This window comes from Gorilla gorilla, chromosome 16 (genome assembly GCF_029281585.2).
Source record: "Gorilla gorilla gorilla isolate KB3781 chromosome 16, NHGRI_mGorGor1-v2.1_pri, whole genome shotgun sequence".
Classification (NCBI taxonomy): domain Eukaryota; kingdom Metazoa; phylum Chordata; class Mammalia; order Primates; family Hominidae; genus Gorilla; species Gorilla gorilla.
Window position 1 is genome coordinate 86,244,471 of NC_073240.2, and position 21,906 is coordinate 86,266,376.

The following is a 21,906-nucleotide window of genomic DNA, read 5'->3' on the forward strand; positions in this document are numbered from 1 at the left end:
CTGAGCACTTCTGTCCCCTTGCAGCCTCCATGGTCCCCCAACGGAAGAGCGACTTCTCCCAGATAGTGCTCCGGGCGCTCTTCACGGGAGCCTGTGTGTCCCTGGTGAACGCCTGTATGGCAGGTGAGTGCAGGCCTGGCAGGCTCACAAGGTGGAACCCTGACTTTCTGGCTAGCCCGGGGGCCCTGCCCACCCACCACTTTCCCTCTACAGGGATCCTCTACGTGCCCAGGGGGGCTGAAGTTGACTGCATGTCCCTCTTGAACAAGACCCTCAGCAGCAGTAGCTTTGAGATTTACCAGTGCTGCCGTGAGGCCTTCCAGAGGTGAGGGCCTGGGCTTTGGGACCTGCAGGGCACCCACAGTGATAGACAGAATGCCTGAGTGCTGGGGGGGATGCCTTTGGTACCAGGGTGAGGGTAGAAATGTTATGGCTACAGCTAATGGGGAAGTGAAGGTTCGAGGACCAATGGAGGAAGGGTGGACCAGAGACTTGAAACAATGTTCCCAGTGTTGCACAGCCTGGTGGTGGCCCGCAGAACCAGGCCTGGAGCTCACACTGCAATCTTTGCTTTCTTTTTAGCATCAACCCAGAGTTCAGCCCAGAGGCCCTGGACAACTGCTGTCGGTTTTACAACCACACGATCTGTGTATAGCGAGGACAGAACGTGTTTGTGCTTCTGTGCTTCTGAGGGCTGTTCTCCCCCAGGAACCATCTGTCCCCACCTTCCCTTTCCCAGAGCCCTCTTCAGGGAAGCCACGGGACTTAGACCCAGCTCAATCCCACAATTGGGAAGGGGTCATGGAGTGAGTGTGCAGAGAGTGAGTGAGGACATAAGGAAGGACATGTCCCACTCCATCCCCCTTCCTGCTCCCCCATCTCCTAACTCCCCCAGTGTGAATTCTCAGGGTCACTTCTGCCTCCTCCCGTTTCCCCTCCACATCCAAACAGCACCCTGGTCCTCTCTATCCCCCCTCTCCTGGGGTCCCTCACATGCCCCTTCCCTTCTGTTGTGGGCCGCACACCAAAGCCTCCTCCCCTCCCTACTTCCTGGGCACTAGGATCTCTCTGTGGCTTCCCCTGCTGGGTGGTGTCACCTCTTTCTCTGCTTTCAGAGAAACCCTTCCCGCCTTTCCTCAGAGTGCTTCCCAAACTGAGGTCCCATGGCACACTGTCCTGGGAGGCGTTCAGAGGGTTCCATGATGGACTAGGTTTGGAACCACTGGGTTAAATAAACTTAGAGAGGGCTGTTTAGACTTTTTGTTTGTTTATTTTTTTGTTTTTTTAACTGTGAACTTGTCAGAGCTTGGTGGTTTTTTCCACATTTACTTGACCATAAAAACCTTTTCACTCTGTCACCCAGGCAAGAGTACAGTGAGGTGATCATGGCTCACTGCAGTGTCAACCTCTCAGGCTCAAGCGATCCTCCCACCTCAGCCTCCTAAGTAGCTAGGATCATAGGCACGTACCACCATGTCCAGCTAATTTATATATATATACACACATATATATATGTGTGTGTATGTTATATATATATATATATATACATATTTTTTTTTTTTTTTGGGTAGAGATGAGGTCTTGCTATGTTGTCCAGGCTGGTCTCAGACTCCTGGACTCAAGCAGTCTGCCCACCTTGGCTTCCCAATGTGTTGGGATTATAAGCATAAGTCACCGTACCTGGCCCGTAAGAACCTTTTTGATGGAAGTGTCTCAGTTGAAGATTTTGTGGAATACAACTTGGGAAATATTGGCTAATGTCCAAACTGCTTTACTGTAGGCAACTGTAACGTTAGCAAATGCTTATGTGGCACTGTGTGCCAGGCACTGTTCTCAGCGCTTTATATGTTTTAACTCAATCCTTACAACAACTTCATGCAGTAGGTGTTATTATGGTCACTAGTTGAGGAATCGGAGTCGCGGACAGGTTAAGTTATGTGCCTAAAGGGACAGAGCTGGGAAGAGGCAGAGGCAGGATTTGAGCCAGGCCACCTAGTTCTGGGTGGTATAGGGGTGCCCCGAGCCCATCTGAGGGGAGCCCCTCCTCATGCATCTTCTGTATTTTCAGGTCATAACACAAACTGTGATGTGGGGCCTCTCTGTTGGGCTGCTGGTGTTCAGGGAACCCTGATGTGTGGCCCGCCCTCACCTCCCTCCCTGCCTTTCCTCCCCACCCCAAGCCCTCTGTGCCACTAGGTGAGGCCCGATGTCCCTCCCCTGCCTTCATTTCTGGAGTTCCTATCACCAGCATGCCCTCTCCATCTCCCTGCCGCCTGCCCTGCTCCCATCTCAGTTCTCACTTTCCCCAGCAGCTTTGGCTTCCAGGACCTGCGATGCACCCTGTCCTTGTGGCTGCTGGGCCCCTACACCCTCACCCCTACCTGCCAGGTCCAACTTCCTTCCTAGCTGGGGCTGGCCCTGACCTAGGGCAGTGGGAGGATGGAGCCCTGGGCAGCAGTTATTCAGCTCAGCCCCAGTGAGCCAGGTCCTGTTTCTGTTCTGCCACAGACTTTGGTTCCAGTGGGCAGCAGCCTTGCTCCTTGTGACCCCCACAGGCTGACCTGGGTCCCCATCCTCAGGGCCTGTGTCCTTCCCTTAGCTCCACAGAGTGGAGGCTTGGCCTGACTCCTGTAGCTCCAGCTAGGCTCTTGCCTTCTCTCTGCAGCCCTCCCTCAGTCCTTGCCACCTGCTCCAGCTGCCCTTGGGCTGTGGGCAGGGTGCCCTGTTGATATGGACAACACAATCCTCTCCAAGGATTGGCCCTCCGCCCCTTCCCTGCCCGTATGTTGGCCTCAGCCCCACTAGCTGGGTCATGGAACAGCCCAAGGACTGCCCTTGACCCCCTTCTCTGGACTCCCTGCACGCTCATTCTGTGGCCAGTGGCCTTCCCTAGAAGACTGCAGGCCACTTGAATATAGGGCTCACACTGTACCCTTCTGTCTTAGTCAGTTTTGGCTGATAACAAAATACCATAAATGGGATAGCTTATAAACAACACAAATGTATTTCTCACAGCTCTTGAGGCTGGGAAGTCCAAAATCAAGGTGCTAGAAGATGCTGTGCCTGGTGAGAGCCTGTTTCTCATAGGTGGCACCTTCTCCCTGTGTCCTCACATGGCAGAAGAGGCTAATGAGATCCCTGGGGCCTCTTGCATAAGGACATTAATCCCATTCATGTGGGCTCTACTCTCATGACCTTATCACCTCCCAAAGGCCCCCCCTCCTAATACCTTCACCTTGGGGGCTAGGATTTCAGCATATGAACTTTGAGGGGACATGAACATTCAGACCATAGCACATAGTAGTGTAAGCTATTAACAAGAAGGGAAAATGGTTGTGGGATATATGGGAGCTCGGTAGTATTGGTGCAACATTTTGTAAGTCTAAACTATTCTAAAATTTAATAGTTTATTTTTTAAATGGCATGGGAAAAAAAACTGCATGGACACAGATGCTGTATAACTTGTAATTCAGCCCATGGGTAACTCTGTCCTAGACAATGCATGTCCCAATAGGCAACATGCCAAGGTCTGTGAGTTGACTAATGGGCTACATTGACCCCCCTTCTGCCCCTTTCTTCCCGTGGCCCTGCCCTCACCTCTGCTGCCCCCTCAATTTAATTCAAGCTCATGCCTTCAGCTGAATGTTAATTAGTCCTGACCTCTTTGCAACCATATGAAGAATATCATCTGCTTGAAATTACTTTTGACTTGGGATTAGTGAGCCCTGAGGTTGGAGAGGACCTTAAACATCATTTTGAGGGTGTCTACCTCCCCATCCAGCTTTTCTGAGAATGTTTACACCCACTGTATGGATGGCCTCTGTCACCATGTTTTTATGTTTGAGTCATGAGACTCCATTCCCATGAGTGATTTGCTATTGAACCAGGATTGAATGCCTGACTCAGGGCAGGCCAAATCTGTACTCTTGCCAATGGCCTTTTGGATTCTTGGGAAGGAATATGAATTATAAAACCCAGAAACAGAGCTGGGAGCTGAGTCACCACGGTGGGGCTACGGCTTGGAGCTGATCTCATTCCCTCCCTTACTGCAGCCCAGTTGTTCTGCTTTTCCTTGGATTCCATGACAGCCAAATTCTTTCCAGAAATCCCCTCTAACCTAAACTAATTGAGAAGGTTCCTCTTTGTAATGAGAAGGACATTGCCTAGGATAGTCACTTTGTTAACCCCCTATTCTGCTTGAAATCAAGCAGTCATTCATCATTTGCTTAAACCTCATCAAGATAATAACCTCACGCCTCTCATTGCTACTCCACATTGGAGAGCTCCACTTCTGAGAAGGTTCTTTTTTGATTTTGCATCAAAAAGTGTTTTGCTTTGATCCATCCCAGTTTTGCCATTCTGGGCCACTCTGAATGGGTCTCATCTCATATGTATATCTTTGTTGTCTTTTTCCTACTTACCAAAGTAATACTTGCCCATTAGTTTTAAAAAGTCAAGTCTTAAAACTTATAGAAATGGTTTAATCCCTTTTCCACATGACAATCCTTCAAGTGTATGAAGATGAAGCCCAGCCAGGCTTCCCTTCTCTGAGCCAGGCACCCTTAGTTCTTTCAGCTGTTTCTCACATAACACATAGCAGGGTTTCAAAATTTGCTCCAGACCTGATTCGAAGCTGTTCTGCATTTGTGTGCAGACAGTGCATGAGTCAAGAGCAAGTCGAAGATGAAGCCAGAACACAGCATGGTAAATATGATCTCATGGGTGGAACCAAGATGCTGTGATGAGACTAAAGATTGGATATGGTCTTAGGAGGATATTTGAAAGAGGCAGACTTATTAGGAAGGGTGTTTTGCTTTGTTGTTTGTTTTGTTTGAGATGGGGCCTCTGTTGCCCGGGCTGCTGTTCAGTAGCGCAAAAATCCTGGCTTGCTGCAGCCTGGACCTCCTGTGCTCAAGGGGTCCTCCCACCTCAGCCTCCCACCTCAGCCTCCCACCTCAGCCTCCCACCTCAGCCTCCCAAGTAGCTGAGACTACAGGTGTGTGCCACCATGCCCGGCTAATTTTTTTTTTTTTTTTGTAGAGATGGCGGGGACTCTCTCTGTGTTGCCCAGGCTGGTCTTGAACTCCTGGCCTCAAGTGATTCACCCATCTCTGCCTCCCAAAGTGCTTGGATTACAGGTTTGAGCCACTGTGCCCAGCCTTAGGAAGGGTGTTAAGAAGCTACATGCCTGCTTGAGAAATCCTCAAATCCGAGGGCTTGCATGTTGAGGGTATAATTTGAAGAGCAGTTGTCATTTAGGAGAGAATGAGAGAAAGTCCTGGCCTGGATCATAAAGGCACTATCTCTAGGACACAGCAGGAATGGGGTGGGAAGGACCTTATCTACAGGGGCATCCTAATTGCCCACCACCAAGGAGTGCAACAAGTTCCTACCTTGCCTGGAGGTTGCTTTCCATTTCCTGAGAGAGAGAAACTGCAGCTTTGGATGAAGTTCTGACAAAGATATGGAATGGTGGAATGGGGACAATTTGCCAACAGAGACTTTGTCACTGGCAGGGATGGGGAGGCAGCGCAGCCAGGTGATTGTCCCACACTTGAGAATAAAGCCATTTAGGAAAGAGACTCTGCAAGGAAAGGCAGCGCTTGGATTGAACCCTGTCTCTGCTGGGCAAAATATCCTAATGAGGAAGGAAAGGCAGAGGCAACAATAGAAATCAACGTGGCTATGAGTGAATAGCAAGGATCTCATTCATAAACTCAAAATTTTAAAATATCAGGCACCAACATCAGGCTGAAGAACACTTGACCCGTGTAGAAAGACAGCTGGCTGTCTTCCAGTGGCCAGTCTCCTTTTTTTTTTTAGTAAAAACTGACAATCCAGCTGGGCATGTGGCCACTTACAATAAAAACTACATTTCTCAGCTAGGCGCGGTAGCTCAGGCCTGTAATCCCAACACTTTGGGAGGCTGAGGTGGGAAGAGTTCAAGATCAGCCTGGGCAACATAGTGAGACCCTGTCTCCATAAAAAATAAAAAATTAGCTGGGCATGACGATGTGTGCAAGCAGTCCTAGATACTCACGAGGTTGAGGTGGGAGGATCACTTGAGCCTGGGAGATTGAGACTGCAGTGAGCTGATAGCACCACTGCACTCCAGCCTGGGTGACAAAAGTGACTCTGTCTTAAAAGAAAAAGAAAAAGGACTACATTTCTCAACCTTCCTGGGCTAGGGGTGGCCATGGTCTGGCCAGTGGGGTGTGAGCAGAAGTCCAGTAGGCAGCCTCCCATCATGCCCTTGGAAGAGGGTTCTGTTGACTTTTTCTTAAGGGCCAGATAGTAAATATTTCAGCTTTCGTGGGCCATATTGCTGTGTTGCAACTACTCAACTCTGCACTTGTAGTTGAAAGCAGCCATAGACAAACAGAGTGGCTGTGTTCCGATAAAGCCTGTTTACAAAAACAGGTGGCCAGCCTGCAGGCTGTGGTTGCTGACCCCTGCCTTAGATAAATGGGGACATCCCACACGTTCCTGGTATATTTCACATTTTTGCTCCATGCCAGTTGGAATGCAGATGGGAAGGTGAGCAAGCTTGGACCATGAAGACAAAGGCAACACCCGAGAGATGGAGCAGCTTCAAGTTAAAGGGAGCCTGAGGCCGTGGCTCGCCTCTGTAGTCCCAGCACTTTGGAAAGCCAAGGTGGGCAGATCTCTTGAGCCCCGGAGTTTGAGACCAGCCTGGGCAAAATGGTGAAACCCCTTCGAGAAAAATTAGCTGGGCATGGTGGTGGGCACCTGTAGTCCCAGCTGCTTGGGAGGCTGAGACAGGCTTGAGCCTGGGAGGTGAAGGCTTCAGTGAGCCATGACCCACTGCACCCCAGCTCAGGTGACAGAGCAAGACCCTGTCTTAAAAAAAAAATTAAAAAAAAAAAAAAGAAGGAGTCTGGGGTCCTGATGTCTTTGCAGAGCAAGACTGCCACGACAGCACAAACTATGTGAGAGGGGAATAAGTTTCTATCTCCTTTATGTTATTATTTGGGATCTCTTATATGAGCCTGCTAGTAGACAGGAAGAATAAGATAGGTGGCAAGAAGGAGCAGATTTGCCTCTTTCCTGCGGGGATCCTGATGAACAAATGGGAACAAGCTATTATTAACAAACTGCCCATCATCCCTGCCTGGCACTCCTGGTTCTCTGGTAACATGGGGCTGGTACATTCACCTGGAGTCCTAAATGGGCCCACTCCTCCTGACAAAGTCTAAATCTGAAACATACCTCCCACTGGCCTCCAAGACTTCAGATAAAAAAGAGAGACTCCTGATACATATCCGAGGGGAAGTGGAAAGAGAGCCAGATGGCCAAACTGCAAAGTTTTCCAATTTAGCTTCATGATGGGAAAACACCAGAGACAGAAGGCAAGGCGAGGCAAGGGAGGCTCACAGCAGCTTCCAGCCTCAGGCTTACAGAAGCAGGAGTCGGCAGAGGTCCATGTGCTGTGTATAACCTTTCAACACACGGTGACCTGATCCACTGGTAAGTGTGGCCCAGTCTACCCACTAAGATCCATGTTCCCTCCCCTTGAAGAACAGCAAGGAACTAGAACAGGAGCTAGAAGGACAGGCTTCTCAGGTCCCATCCTGCTCCCCTCCCACCTGCCAAACACTGCAAATTATATTTAGAGCAAAAAAGAACAAGGAAGAGATGATCCCACAAGGACTGCTTGGAGCAGTTTTCTCATCCTCACACAAGCTGTGTGGCTATCTGCTCTCCATACAGACACCTTTCCTATCTTTCCAAGGTGGGACTCATTTCTCATCTACAAGTAAGAAGGCAGTAACCCACAGATCAAGACTGCCAACCAGATGGACACACGAAATGCTGCTACACACTCTCCTACATATCAGTAAATTCCTTGCATCCAATGACTCCACGTGCTTCAGTGACGGACCATGAGTGAGCCTGACCAGGCTGGAGATGCTACCACGCAGGTTACTTCCTCCACTCAGCCCCAACTGACAAAGGACACATTTTTATCCCAGCAAAACTTCTGTTTTTCTTTTTCCAAGAAAACAGAAAAGTCGCTGGGCACGGCGGCTTACGCCTGTAATCCCAGCACTTTGGGAGGCCGAGGCAGGAGAATCGCTTGAGCCCGGGAGTTAGAGACCAGCCTGGGCAACATGGTGAAACCAAGTCTCTACAAAAAAATACAAAAAATTAGCCTGGTGTCGTGGTGCACATCTGTAGTCCCAGCCACTCCTGGGAGGTCGAGCCTGCAGTGAGCTGTGATCGTGCCACTGCACTCCAGCCTGGGGAACAGAGTGAGACCCCGTCTCAAAAAATAAAAAAAAATTTTAATAATAAAGTATAAAGAAAAGTTATTTAAAGATAGAAAATTCACTTTATAAACAAAAGATTGCTTTTATCCCTTGAAACTTCCTTCCTCAATAAGATTCTTTTCTACTTTTAGAGGAGTCCATTGTTTATATTACCAAACTATTCTTTCCAATGCCATCGCATCAATTAGAAGACAAATAAGCTCCATCAAAGCATACCGCTTTCAAGGGATCTTTTCTTAGGCAGTGCCCAGAGGGCAGATATTTCTAATCTCTAATCCTCTTTGGATCTGGGGCATGTCATTATTTCAGTGTCAGCTGCTCTGAGCCAGAGTGTGGCCCGATGCTGCAGGCTGGGACCAGGGTCCTCCAGGTAGGCCCAGAACCCAGAGGTGAGAAAGTCTAATGGCTGGTATGGAAAAGACAGGGCCTCCTTCTGAAAAGTTCCGTAACTCAGTGAATCATCTTCAATGACTTAAACTGTTAGGAGTCTCAGGAAGTTCATGTCAAGAGCTCTCAACAGCTGGTGGGTTTTATCACTTAGAGGTGTGTCACTGTAATTAATTGATCCCTTTATAACAGTGGAAAGCCTGAGCCAGGTGGCTCACACCTGTAATCCCAGCACTTTGGGAGACTGAGGCTGGAAGATTGCTTTGAGCCCATGAGTTCAAGACCAGCCTGGGCAAGATAGCGAGACCTTGTCTCCACCAAAAATTTAAAAATTAGCCCAGCATGGTGACAAGCACCTGCAGTCCTAGGAGTCTGAGACAGGAGGATTGCTTGAGCTCAGGAATGTGAGGCTACAGTGAGCTGTGATCACACCACTGCACTCCAGCTTGGGTGACAGAGCAAGATGCAGTTTCAAAAATAAATAAGAAAAGTAGAAAAATATAATAGTGAAAGTACTGGAGTTTATGAATGATTTACCTTATTTGTAAAAAATGTATAAATCAGAGGGGTATATTACTTAGGATTCTTTTGGTTGCAAATGACAGAAAACAAATCAAATAGCTTAGGAGAAGGGGAATGTATGGGCACCAGGAAGGATGAGGGTGTAGCTGCAGGCAGCTGGGCCTGGGGACTTCGTGACTCTAGGGCTCTGCCTACCGCTCAGTTCCTGCTTTTGTTGTGTTTGTGTCTTCCTGCACTGTGACCTCCTTCTACTGAATTGGATTTCTCCATAAGATTGGACCATGGCCATCAGAAAATCATGGGTTCATATATTAGCTTGTTTTCCTGATAGCTAGTTGTGGCAAAGAAAGCAAACCTCCAAGAATGTGATTGATCTGTCAGGGCCATGTGCCCTCCTCCAGACCCATTGTTGAGGCCTAGAAAATGGGATAGGGTGATCAGTGTGGCCTGGCTCTTCTGCCCACCCCTGAAGCAATCACTGTGACCAGGGAGGTAGAAGCTGGCAGCTCCTATTTGAACAGAAAGGGAAGGAGGAGCAGTTTCCCATGAGATCGGGGGTGTTGTTTCCTGATGAAAGCAACCATTCTTTCCATTTATCTATAAAGATTTCAAATGATAGCATATCTTCAAAAATCTGAGACAATAGAAATAATGGAAATGTAGCGCTTGAAATAATTTAGGGAAAAAGGGACTAACATTTTCTGAATGCTTATTGTGGGACAAGTTATTTCCATATGCTGTCCGTGTAATCCTTAAAAACAAACAAACTATGTGAGGTAGATATTATTATCCCCATTTTACCAACAAGGCAACTGAGACGTGGAGAAGTGAAGTGGTTTGCTCAAGGGCACACAGTTCAGCGGCTGAGCCAGGTTTTGAACCCAGTTCTGTTTGGTTTTAATGCCAGATACTTAACCATCATAGCACGTTGGCTTCCTCATTGATCTGTCTAGTAAACAGGTATATGATATGTGTAAAATACTTTACATTATTTTTATTTTAATTAATAATACTGAGTCATTGTGGTATTTTTATGACATGGCTGCAAATTTTCTAACACTCGTCCCATTAAGCAGTCAGATCTATGTCCTCTCCCTGTTAATCTGGGCAGGCTTGTGACTGCTTTGAGAAATACAGCATGGTAGGAATGATGCCATGTGACTTCTGAGGCTGGGTCGTGAAAGGCAAGGCAGTTTTGGTCTTGTTCACTGGGACACTCACTCTTAGCACTCTGACCCACCACAAAGAAAGAGTTCTCCCTACTCTGTGGCTGCCACGCTGTGAGGAACCCAAGTCATCTGGAGGAGTAACGTGTACGCACCAGGTCAACTGTCCTAGCTGAGCCCAGCCTGCAAGTCATCATAGCCCAAGTGCCAGACACGAGGGAAAATCCTCTGGATGGTTCCAGCCCACAGCCATTCGAATCTTCCCCACTGAGGCCTCAGACGTCATGGAACTGAGACAAGCCATCCCCTTTGGTGCCCATCTAAATTCCTGAGACGGTGAATCTGAGAGCATAATGGATGGTAGTGGTTTTATGCAACGGGTTTGGGATGTTTATTCCATAGCAACAGATAACTGGAAGAGCCCCAGAACAGCAATCAAAGATGTCTGACCGTGAAGCATCTGGAATACAAGAAGATGAAACTGAGGAACACCTTGTATCAGTAAAGTAGCAAAGTAGTGATTTTTCCCAATACAGAAGCTCTTGGAACACTCGCGCTGCAGTCTCACTTCTTCCACCAGGTGGGGTGGATGCATTGGTGGCTGCCTCCACAGCAGTTCCTCATGGAGCAGTGGAAGACTGGGTTTCTTTGGTTCAGCGGGACTGTGGCTGACCCCACCCCAGCTGGGATCCCTGGCTGCGAGGCTGCAGAGCACAGAGCACCAGGAGGGCTTGGGTTTGGCTGCTGCTGGGAGCCTCTCCCTTTTGTGGGGGAGGTCGGTGCCTCTGAAGGAGGATAGAATCTGAAAACATATTCTCCTGGCAGGCTCTACCATCCCACTGCACTCCTATCAGGGTTGTGGACAGGAGGAGTCACTCTCTGCATAATGCAGCCCCCTAGGTGCAGCTCAATTTTCCCTCCCATTGGACCTGAGGTAGGGGCATTGCCCCCAGCCTTCCTGATCAAGGGATAGGATCCACAGCGAACCCCCAACTTCCTCCTTCCCTCTCCACATTTCCTTTTTCCCTTCCATTCAAATCAAAGTACTACAGATACATGATTTTTAAAGTCAAATGGTACCATAGTTATATCAGCAACAATAACAGGAAAACATTTTGGTAATTCCCTCCTCATCCCTGACTTCTCCCCTTCAAACTCTTTCAGTCATTTCTGTTACTTACATCCATATTTCTAAGTAATGCATCCATACTGCTATTTTCTCAAATTAGTGATTTTAGATAGTGTCTTTTTACTCCCCATTACAGAATATGAAGCATTAACTCTTTCATACCACCCCATATTCCATTTGTCCTCCCTTTCTCCTCCCAACATGGTAATATACAACTTTCAGAAAAAGCTGTATTCCATTAATGTGTTTCTGTCTGATTATGGCTATAAGACTTGTGCATTGGTGAGCCATGGAGCATATTATAATTACATTTCCTATCTTGCACATTTTTCTCTCTCCCTTCCTTCCTTCCTTCTTTCCTTCCTTCTTTCTTTCTTTCTTTCTTTCTTTCTTTCTTTCTTTCTTTCTTTCTTTCTCTTTCCTTTTTCTTTCGACAGGGTCTCACTTTGTCACCCAGGCTGGAGTGCAGTGGCACAATCATGGCTCACTGCAGCCTCAACCTCCCAGGCTCAAGAGATCCTCCCACCTCAGCCTCCTGAGTAGCTGGGACTACAGGCGCACACCACCACACCTGACTAATTTTTACTTTTTTTTTTTTTTTAATAGAGATAAGGTCTTCCTGTGTTGCTAAGGCTGATTTCAAACTTCTGAGCTCAAGCAATTTTCCTGCCATGGCCTCCCAAAGTGCTGGGATTACAGACGTGAGCTACTGCACCTGGCCTCTTGCACATCTTGTTCCTTCTGAACATATCACCGTAATTCTTCTAATTTAAGACGGTAAGATGTGCCATTTTTTATGTACCACTAAGAAAGAACACTCCCAACTAAACTGTGACACTCCATTGTTTGTAGGATGCATCTCCATATCAGAAATGTTAAAATGTGAAAAATTTATGCATTTTCAAATCTATATACCTTGTTTTTTTGTTTTTGTTGCTTAGATTTCTTTTTAACTGTCATTATTTCTTCCCAAATTATTTTTAACTTTTAAACAACTTTACTGACATATAATGATATACTAAAATTACTCTATAGTGTAAAATTCAATGGTTTTTAGTATATTTAGTTGTACAGCCATCACCAGAATCTATTTAAGAATATTGTCATCACCTGAGAAGTCATTCACCAACTGCATTCTTTTGCACGCAGTTTTTTGTTTGTTTGTTTTGTTTTGTTTTGTTTTTTGAGACAGAGTCTCACTCTGTTGCCCAGACTGGAGTGCAGTGGCGCAGTCTCCACTCACTGCAACCTCTGCCTCCTGGGTTCAAGCAATTCTTGTGCCTCAGCCTCCTGAGTGGCTGGGAGTACAGGCGAACGCCACCATGCCCAGCTAATTTTTGTATTTTTAGTAAAGACAGCATTTTGCCACATTGGCCAGGCTGGTCTCAAACTCCTGGCCTCAAGTGATCCACCCATCTAGGCCTCCCAAATTTCTGGGATTACAGGCATGAGCCACCATGCCTGGCCGACAAAACTATTCTCTCTGATTGAATTGTTTTGGCACCGTTGTCAAAAATCAATTAACCATAATATGAGGGTTTATTTTTGAGCTCTTAATTCTATTCCATTTATCTATAGTCTATCCTCATGCCACTACCACACTATTTTGATTACTGTAGCTTTGTAGGAAGGCTTGGAATCAGGAAGTATGAGTCTTCCATCTTTGTTATTCTTTTTAAAGATTGTTTAAGCTATTCTAGTTCCCTTGCATTTCCATATGAATTTTAAAATCACCTCATCAATTTCTGCAAAAAACCCAGCTGGGATTTTGATAGAGATTGCATTGAATATGTAGATCAATTTGAGGGGTACATCCATTTTAAAATATTAAGTCCTCTGATCCATGAACATGGGATGCCTCTCTGTTTGCTTAGATCTTCTTTAATTTCTTTCAACAATGTTTTGTAGTTTTCATTGTACAAGTCTTGCACTTCATTTATTAAATTTATTCCTAAGTACTTAGAATTTCTGAAGGAAACAGAATTGTTTTCTTCATTTTGTCATTGGATTGCCCATTGTAGAAATATACTTGATTTTTGTATATTGGTCTTATATCCAGAGAAAATTGTTTATATATATAAATCTGCAAGCTCTGAGAGCTATTTTCTATAAGGTCCTATATCTGATTCCCTCTTTTCCCGAGATGTTCCTTCTGGAACCCTGTGTTATCTTATTCCACCTGGTTCTCTTCAGGCCTGCTGCTGCTCAGCTGTCATCCTGGGACTTGCTTACACCTCTCTCGGGTGGATGTCCTATTTTTGGAACCCTTGTCTTTCTCTTTCTTGGGTTATTCCCTCATATTGGTAGAACACCTGAGAAAGTATACACAAGAGATCAAATTTTATGAAAAATTGCATATCTGAAAATGTCTTTATTCTACCATCACACTTGGTTAGTAGCTTAGTAGGGAATATAATCTAGGTTTGGAAATCACTTCCTCTTACAGTTTTTTGTTTGTTTGTTTGTTTGTTTGAGGCAGGGTCTCATTCTATTACCCAGCCTGGAGTACAGTGGTGCAACCATAGCTTACTGAAGCTTTGGTCTCTCAGACTCAAGCCATCCTCCCACCTCAGCCTCCCAAATAGCTGGGACTACAGGCAGGTACCACCAAACCTGGTTAATTTTAAAATTTCTTTTATAGAGATGAGATATCATTATGTTGCCCAGGATGGTCTCAAAAATTTTTTTATTTTATTTTTATTTTTATTTTTATTTTTTGAGATGGGGTCTTGCTGGGCATGGTGGCTCATGCCTGTAATCCCAGCACTTTGAGAGGCTAAGGTGGGTGGATCACTTGAGGCCAAGAGTTCAAGACCAGCTTGGCCAACATGGTGAAACCCCATCTCTACTAAAAATACAAAAATTAGCAGGGTTGAGTGGTGCACACCTGTAGTCCTAGCTACTCGGGAGGCTGAGGCAGGAGAATCGTTTGAACCCAGGAGGTGGAGGTTGCAGTGAGCCAAGATTGCGCCATTGCACTCCAGCCTGGGTGACAGAGTGAGGATTCATCTCAAAAAAAAAAAAAAAAAAAAGAGATGAGGTTTCACTCTGTCACCCAGGCTGGAGTGCAGTGGCATGATCACAGCTCATTGCAGCCTCGACCTTCCCAGGCCTAGGTGATCCTCCCACCTCTGCCTCCCAAGTAGCTGGGATTACAGGCCTTTGCCACCATACCCAGCTAATTTTTGTATTTTTTATAGAGATGGGGTTTTGCCATGTTGGCCAGGCTGGTCTCAAACTCCTGGCCTCAAGTGATCTGCCCACCTCGATCTTCCAAAGTGCTGGGATTACAGGCATGAGTCACCATGACCAGTCAGGGAAGTTTTATATCCTTTCTTTGTTAATTTTCTCTCTTTCATTTTCTCTATTTTCTCTTTCTGAAACTCTTTTTTTTTTTGTAATGTTAGACCCTCCGAATTTATCTTCTAATTTTTTTACCTCTCTTCTCTTATTGTTCTTTCTTTATAATTTTGTTTGCTTTCTGAAAATTGTCCTTAAGCTTGTCTTCCAAATTTTCTATCAACTTGTTTCCTGCTATCATAATTTTAACTTTCCAAAGCTCTTTCCTCATGGTTGGGTTTTCTTTGTTTCTAATATGCCCTTCCTGTTTCATGTGAGTAATATCATCTCCTGTGTCTCTGAGAATATTAATAGTTTCAAGGCATTTTTCTTTGTCCATGTGCATTGTCTCTGGACCCTCCATTCCTTTTTGTTTTGTTTGTTTTGATCTCTGTCTTCCATATTAGATTCTGTCCTCAAATCTATGGTGATCCTTTGTTTTATGTTCATACGTAACAATGAGTCCCTGAAGAGTTGCTTAAACACTGAGGAGTTGGGGAGGGATAAGGCTTATCAACTAGTGTATCTTACTGTGAGATAACTGGGCTGAGACCATCTATTTCAATGGGGTGAACTCTTGGATTTCAGTACCTATAAATCTATTTTCTGGGGTCATGATGTTTCTCCAGAGAAGAATCTTCCAGTCTCCCGCCTGGAGAGGGCACACATAGGGTAGAGAAAATTCTAGGAATACAGTGGCACAAAGAGGGAGGAGGTGGTGCTGAACATTCAGTTTATAAACTCTCCTGTAATCTTTCTTTAAAATACAGAACATTTTCCACTCCACTGTGCCTGCCTGCTTTTTTTTTTTTTTTGAGACAAGGTCTTCCTCTGTCGCCCAGGCTGGAGTACAGTGGCGCAATCTCAGCTGACTGCAACCTCCGCCCCTGCTGAATTCAAGAGATTCTCCTGCCTCAGCCTCCCAAGTAACTTGGATTATGGGCATGTGCCACCATGCCCGGCTAATTTTTGCATTTTTAGTAGAAACAGGGTTGCATTATGTTGCCCAGGCTGGCCTCGAACCCCTGTACTCAAGCGATCCACCTGACTTGGCCGGCCAAAGTGCTGGGATTACAGGCATGATCCACTGTGCCTGGCCTGTGCCTGCTTTTCTGATTCAATATCTCCATAAGATAAAACTCCAGTTTCCTGTCAGAGAAGAAAGAGCCACCTGGATGTGGGTGATGGGCAGGTGGGCCTGGGGCTCTAGGCTTTCAACTCCGCTTCCTGTTTTCAGCCCCACCTTCGCCCTCACTTTTGCAGTAATAGGTGCCTCCAGTTCCTGAGCTTCACAGTTCAGCTTTATCAGCTCTGCTTCCAAAACTTTAACATTCCTTATCTCTCCTGTTGCTGCTCTCACTCTCTTAGTCCTTATTGCTTTATAAATCTTTTCTTTCTTTACCCTTTTTTAGTGGAGTTTTGAGTGACAAGAGTGCTAACTACAGGTGCTCTCAATTCAGCATGTTTAACTGGCTGATCCTGAATTGGCTTTGCAGGGACAGAATAGCAGGGTGAGGGAAAGCCTGGGCTTTAGAGCCAGACACATACGTGGTTGAGTTCCAGCTCCACTTCTTCACATCCCTGTGTGTCCTCGGGCAAGATAATTTCAGGTTTCTCATCTGTAAAATGAGAATATCACCTCCTAACTCGTAGGGGTGTTGTAAGCATTAACTCTGATAATGCAGGGATTTTTGCCTAGCCTTATCTGAATGCAAGGCTGTGCTCTGAACCATCCAAGCAGCCTGCCTCTTTTGAGAACAGCATGACTCAGAAAGGGGCTTCTCTTTTCAGCCTGGATTTCAGGATAAAGAAATGCATGGAATAGAGCCACAGCAACCTCAGGTGACTCATTCTGTGAGTGAGAGAGAATTTTTTTTTTTTTTTTTTAGAGACAGGGTATCACTCTGTTGCCCAAGCTGGGGTACAGTGATATAATCATGGCTCACTGTAGCCTCAACCTCCTGGGCTCAAGGGATCTTCCTACCTCAGTCTCCCAAGCAGCTGGGACTACATGTATGTGCCATCACACCTGGCTAATATTTTATTTTATTTTATTTTATTTTATTTTATTTTATTTTATTTTATTTTTTGTAGAGACGAGGTCTTGCTATGTTGACCAGGCTGGTCTTGAACTCCTGGCCTTAAATGATCCTACTGCCTTGGCTTCCCAAAGTGCTGGGATTACAGGTATGAGCCACTTTGCCTGGCTGAGAGATAAATCTTGATGGTCGTAAGACACTAAGATTCCAAGATTGTTACGGCAGCATCATTTAATGACAGTTAATTAATACAGCAGCAGTTTAAGGTGGTCCAAGTACTCCAAGATGTTGGGTGAGAGAAGCTCATGCCAGGTAAAGTCACTAACTAGGTGAGACAGCCAGGAAGAGTTTGGGATTCACAACAGCAGCACCTACGACAGAGATACTGCCCTTCATCAAACCACTGGGGCAAGATGATTCATTGAAATGTTACCCTGTGCTCATTTGGTTTACATTTGCTCCTCCCCTGGCTCTTTCAAGCAGAGAGTGAGTCCCTTGGTGTTTCCTTGCCTTGGGTATTTCTGGTGGTCAGAGCATAAAAGCTATCGGAAGTTGGTGGGTCTTTCTGTCTTTTGCAATAATCTTGACCTAAATTTTTTTTTAATTTCTTAATTATTTTTAGAGACAGGGTCTCACTCTGCAACCCAGGCTGGAGTGCAATGGTGTGATCATAGCTCACTGAAGCCTCCAACTCCTGGGCTCAGGTGATCCTCCCGCCTAAGTCTCCAGAGTAGCTGAGACTACAAGTGCTCACCACCATGCCCGGCTAATTTTTCTTTTTTGTAGAGACAGAGATCTCACTATGTTGCCCAGGCTTGTCTCGAACTCCTGGCCTCAAGTGATCTTCCCTTCTCAGCCTCTCAAAGTATTAGGATTATAGGTGTGAGCCACTGCACCCAGCCTTCCTTGACTCCTTATAGAGACTCTGTAAGGTGTCCTGGAAAGAGAAGAAAGAAAGGGTGGGCCTATGATTTTTTGTTTTTTGAGATAGAGTCTTGCTCCGTCGCCCAGGCTGGAGTGTGGTGACATGATCAGGGCTCACCACAACCTCCAACTCCTGGGCTCGGGTGATCCTTCCACCTCAGCCTCTGGAGTAGCTGGAACTATAGGTGCATGCCACCATGCCTGGCCAATGTTTTGTATTTTTAGTAGAGATGGGGTTTCACCATGTTGCCCAGGCTGGTCTCCAACTCCTAGTGCTGGGATTACAGATGTGAGTCCCTGCACCAGGCCAAGAGTGGGCCTTTGAGAGCAGGAAGAAGGGAGAGGAAAAGATTTTTACCCCAGAAGGGAAAGGGGCAGAGTGTGACTAGGGCTGGGGGAAGGGAGGAAAGGTCTCAAACCTTGACTCTAGGCAGTGTCCAAAGGTGACAAGGCCTTAGAGGACATGGCTGCCTGGTACACTCAGGGAGAGTGGACTTGAGCACAGAGCTTTTGCCCCTCCCTCACAATTCCCACATTCCAAGAGTGACTCCAAATCAGCAGAGCCACCAAGCCTGAGGTGCCACAAGGCTGGGATGATGGATGTTCTGCATTTGCTAGTGTGACCAGTGGAGCCAGCCTGAGGCCTCAGCACTGCCTAAGACCCTGGGACCTTGGCAAAATCTTGAGAATGGGGGAGGGAGACTCAACGATATGCCTGAGATTGAATTTCCTGCCAGCTCAGTGGGATAGTGGCTTAGAGTCAGATTTAAATTGAATTAGAAAAAATCAAGAAACAGGCCAAACCACTCCAGCCTTGCAATCCCTCAGGCTATCCCTAGCCACACCCCTTACTCTCATGCTCACCAGCAAGCAGTGGCTACCACCACTGGATGCCCCATGTGACCCATAGCTGAGGGTCTTTATACACCCTCTCCCCAGGAGTGGGCATCCACTTGTGTTTCCCTGGACAGGGAGCTTCCAATCTTCCATCCTGAGGTCCTGCTAGAATGGGCTGTTAGAATATTCCCTCACTAGATAGAGGGGTGGGGAAGCAGGAGTCCAGTTTCAGAAGCAGGGAAGGGACTACAGTCATAGCCAGTGGTGGACACATGGCGGAGGGTGGGACACCCTTTCACAAAGTGGCCCATCACACCACAACACAGTATGGGACAGGGCTGGCTTCTCTTCAGCTCTGGCATGGCCAGGGAGGGTACCTACCTGGGGTCCAGCTGCACCCCGAGCCTGTCTATCAGCCATTGTACACCAGGCCAGTCCATGATGGGGTTCACCCAGGATGAGACCTGGACAGCAGCTGAGCCATGCAGAGCAAGTGGGTGGTTAAGAGGCAGATGGTCCAGTTGGTGCTTTCAGGCAAAGTGCCAGCTCCTCATCGTGGCTCACGAGGATGCTTGGATCCAGCCCCTGATGACCCCCTATTTCACCTCTAGCCATTTCCTAGCACATCCCCTCCTCTGTCCTAGCTCCAGCCTCACTGAGCTGCTTTCAGTCCCTTGAAGGAGTTGCACTCTCCTTCCTCTCGGCTCTTCCACAGGCTGCTCCAGACGCTTGACCACTCCTTTCTTTCATGTACCTAACTCCTACTCATCCCTCAGGACCCAATGTGGCTGTCTTCTCTAGGAAGCCATCTGAACTTATAAGTTGAGTTGGGAGTCTGTTCTGGACGTCCCACAGCACCCTGATTCTCCTGTCTTGGCCCCTGTCATACCTTGTGAAGTCTTGTTTAATCATCTATCTCATACGTGTCAGTATGCTTCTGGGGGAAGGAAATGTGTCCATCTTGTTTAAAACAGTATCTTTAGGGCTTGATGTCTAGTGAGGGAGGAAGGGAAGGGGAAGGAAACGATAAGGGCATGGGAAGGAAGGATGGAAGGAAGGAGGGAAGGAAGAAGAAAAGAAGAGAAACAGGGAAGGAGGCAAGGAAGACATTGAAGGAAGGTTGCCCACTCCTTTCAGGGCGCTCATTGCCCCAACAGATCTTCCCAGCAGGAGCAGCTGCACAGAGATCACCTATTCCTTCCTCTCACTCAGTAGAAGACATGCTCTTTATTGGTTAGAATGATTGACATTACCCAATATCAATTGCAAGTAACAGTGCTTTCAATAGAAAATGGTTTACATGATGTGAGATTTTTAATATCTTACATAGTAGCAACTCCAGGGGTAAGTGGCTCCAGGATTAATCCAGGCATCAATGATGGTACCAGGGACCCTGGCTTTTGCCACCTCTCTGCTCTGTTATTTTGGTTTTATCCTTGGATTGACCCCTTGCGGTCAAAAGATGGCTGCTGAAGTTCTGGACATTACACCCAGACAGGGCCATGACTAGTAGAAAAGGCTTTTCCTCCCATGCATTCATTAGATGGGAAGAATCTTTCCACAGAAGCCCCCAGCAGATATTTCTTTCTATCCTGGGATTAAGCCAGAGGCCCATGCTGTAGCTGCAAGGGAGACTGGAAAAGCAAGTGCATCTGCAGCTGGAAGTAGACTGCCAACATAGGAGCAGGAGGGGATGATTGATGCTTCCCTCTTTGTCTTACCTGTAAGGCTTGAGACTTCCTTGCCTTTGAAGATCCTCAGTATGGAATGCCAGTGCTTGGACCTTGATATGGTTTGGCTGTGTCCCCACCCAAATCTCATCTTGAATTGTAGTTCCCATAACCCCACGTGTCATGGGAGGGACCTGGTGGAAGGTAATTGAGTATTGGGGGTGGTTACCCCCATGCTGTTCTCATGATAGTGAGTCGAGTGAGTTCTCACAAAATCTCATGGTTTTATAAAGGGCCTTTCCCCCTTTGCTTGGCACTTCTCCTTCCTCCCACCATGTACAGAAAAATGTGTTTGCTTCCCCTTCTGCCATGATTGTAAGTTTCCTGAGGCCTCCCCAGCCCTGCAGAACTGTGAGTCAATTAAACCTCTTTCCTTTATAAATTACCCAGTCTCAAGTATTTCTTCATAGCAGTATGAGAATGGACTAATACAGACCTGCATGGCAGTTTTTTGGGGGCAATACATGGAAGTCTCCTCTCTGGATTTAGGCTGGAGACTGCTTGTTGATTCCAATAGCCATTTTCCCTTCTTTTCTCATAAGTGTATAGTTGGATATATGGCCACCCAGAATAAAATCAACATGTCCTGGCCTCCTTTGCAGTGGATGGGGGCACATAACTAAGTTTTGGCCAATGAGATGAAAGCAACATGCTATATAACTTCCAAAGTATACCTAAGAGAGGGGCCATGCACTTCTTCTAGGATGACCAACTTGTCCTGGTTTGCCTGAGACTTTACTGGTTTTAGCACTAAGAGTCCTGTATCCTAGGAAATCTCTCAGTCCTGGGCAAGCCAGGATAGTTGGTCACATTCTCCATCCCTTCCTCTTTCCTTCTGGCTAGAATGTAAGTGTGATAGAGGCCATTGTGGAGCCCCAAGTGGAAGCCACATACTGAGGATCTCACAAGATTAGACTGTTAAGCTGGAGGGAGGCAGGGGGGCGGAAATATTAGGCTGCTGGAATGGTGCAGGCACATTGATTTTAGGTTACTCAGATTGTTTCTATAGAGAGGGGTCCTGAGCCTAGATCTCTGATTAATCCCTTTAGGTGTCAGTGATCTGAGAGAAAAACAAACTTCTATGTTGTTGGTATTTTTTAAATGTAATTTTATTCATTTATTTATTTTTGAGACAGAGTCTTGCTCTGTCACCCACACTGAAGTGCAGTGGTGCAGTCTTGGCTCCCTGCAACCTCCACCTCCCAGGTTGAAGCGATTCTTCTGCCTCAGCCTCCTGAGTAGCTGGGATTACAGATGCCCACCACCATGCCCAGCTAATTTTTGTATTTTTAGTTTCACCATGTTGGCCAGGCTGGTCTTGAACTCCTGACCTCAAGTGATCTGCCCGCCTCAGCCTCCCAAAGTGCTGGGATTACAGGTGTGAGCCACTGTGCCCAGCTTATTTATTTTTTCTTTAGAGTCAAAGTCTTGCTCTGTCACTCAGGCTGGTGTGTGCAATGGCATGATCACAGGTCACTGCAGCCTCGAATTTCTGGGCTCAAGCAGTCCTCCCAGGGGTCTTGCTATGTTGCCTAGGCTGGT

The 21,906-nt window shown here is 46.6% G+C and overlaps 1 protein-coding gene across 3 annotated transcripts in view; it reads left to right on the top strand.

Annotated features, from left to right (window-relative positions):
• Positions 1-1,267, top strand: part of SLC28A1 (solute carrier family 28 member 1) — a 59,203-nt gene extending 57,936 nt beyond the window's left edge. For 2 of the 3 annotated variants that reach the window (XM_063698788.1, XM_063698787.1), the window contains 3 exons: positions 25-123; positions 214-325; positions 583-1,267. In XM_063698788.1, coding sequence (XP_063554858.1) covers positions 25-123; positions 214-325; positions 583-655 — 284 coding nt within the window. In that variant the 3' untranslated portion in view covers positions 656-1,267. Of the gene's footprint in view, positions 1-24; positions 124-213; positions 326-582 lie in introns of those variants that run through there. The other variant, XR_010131064.1, reaches the window with a different exon arrangement.
• Positions 1,268-21,906: the final 20,639 nt, after the last annotated feature.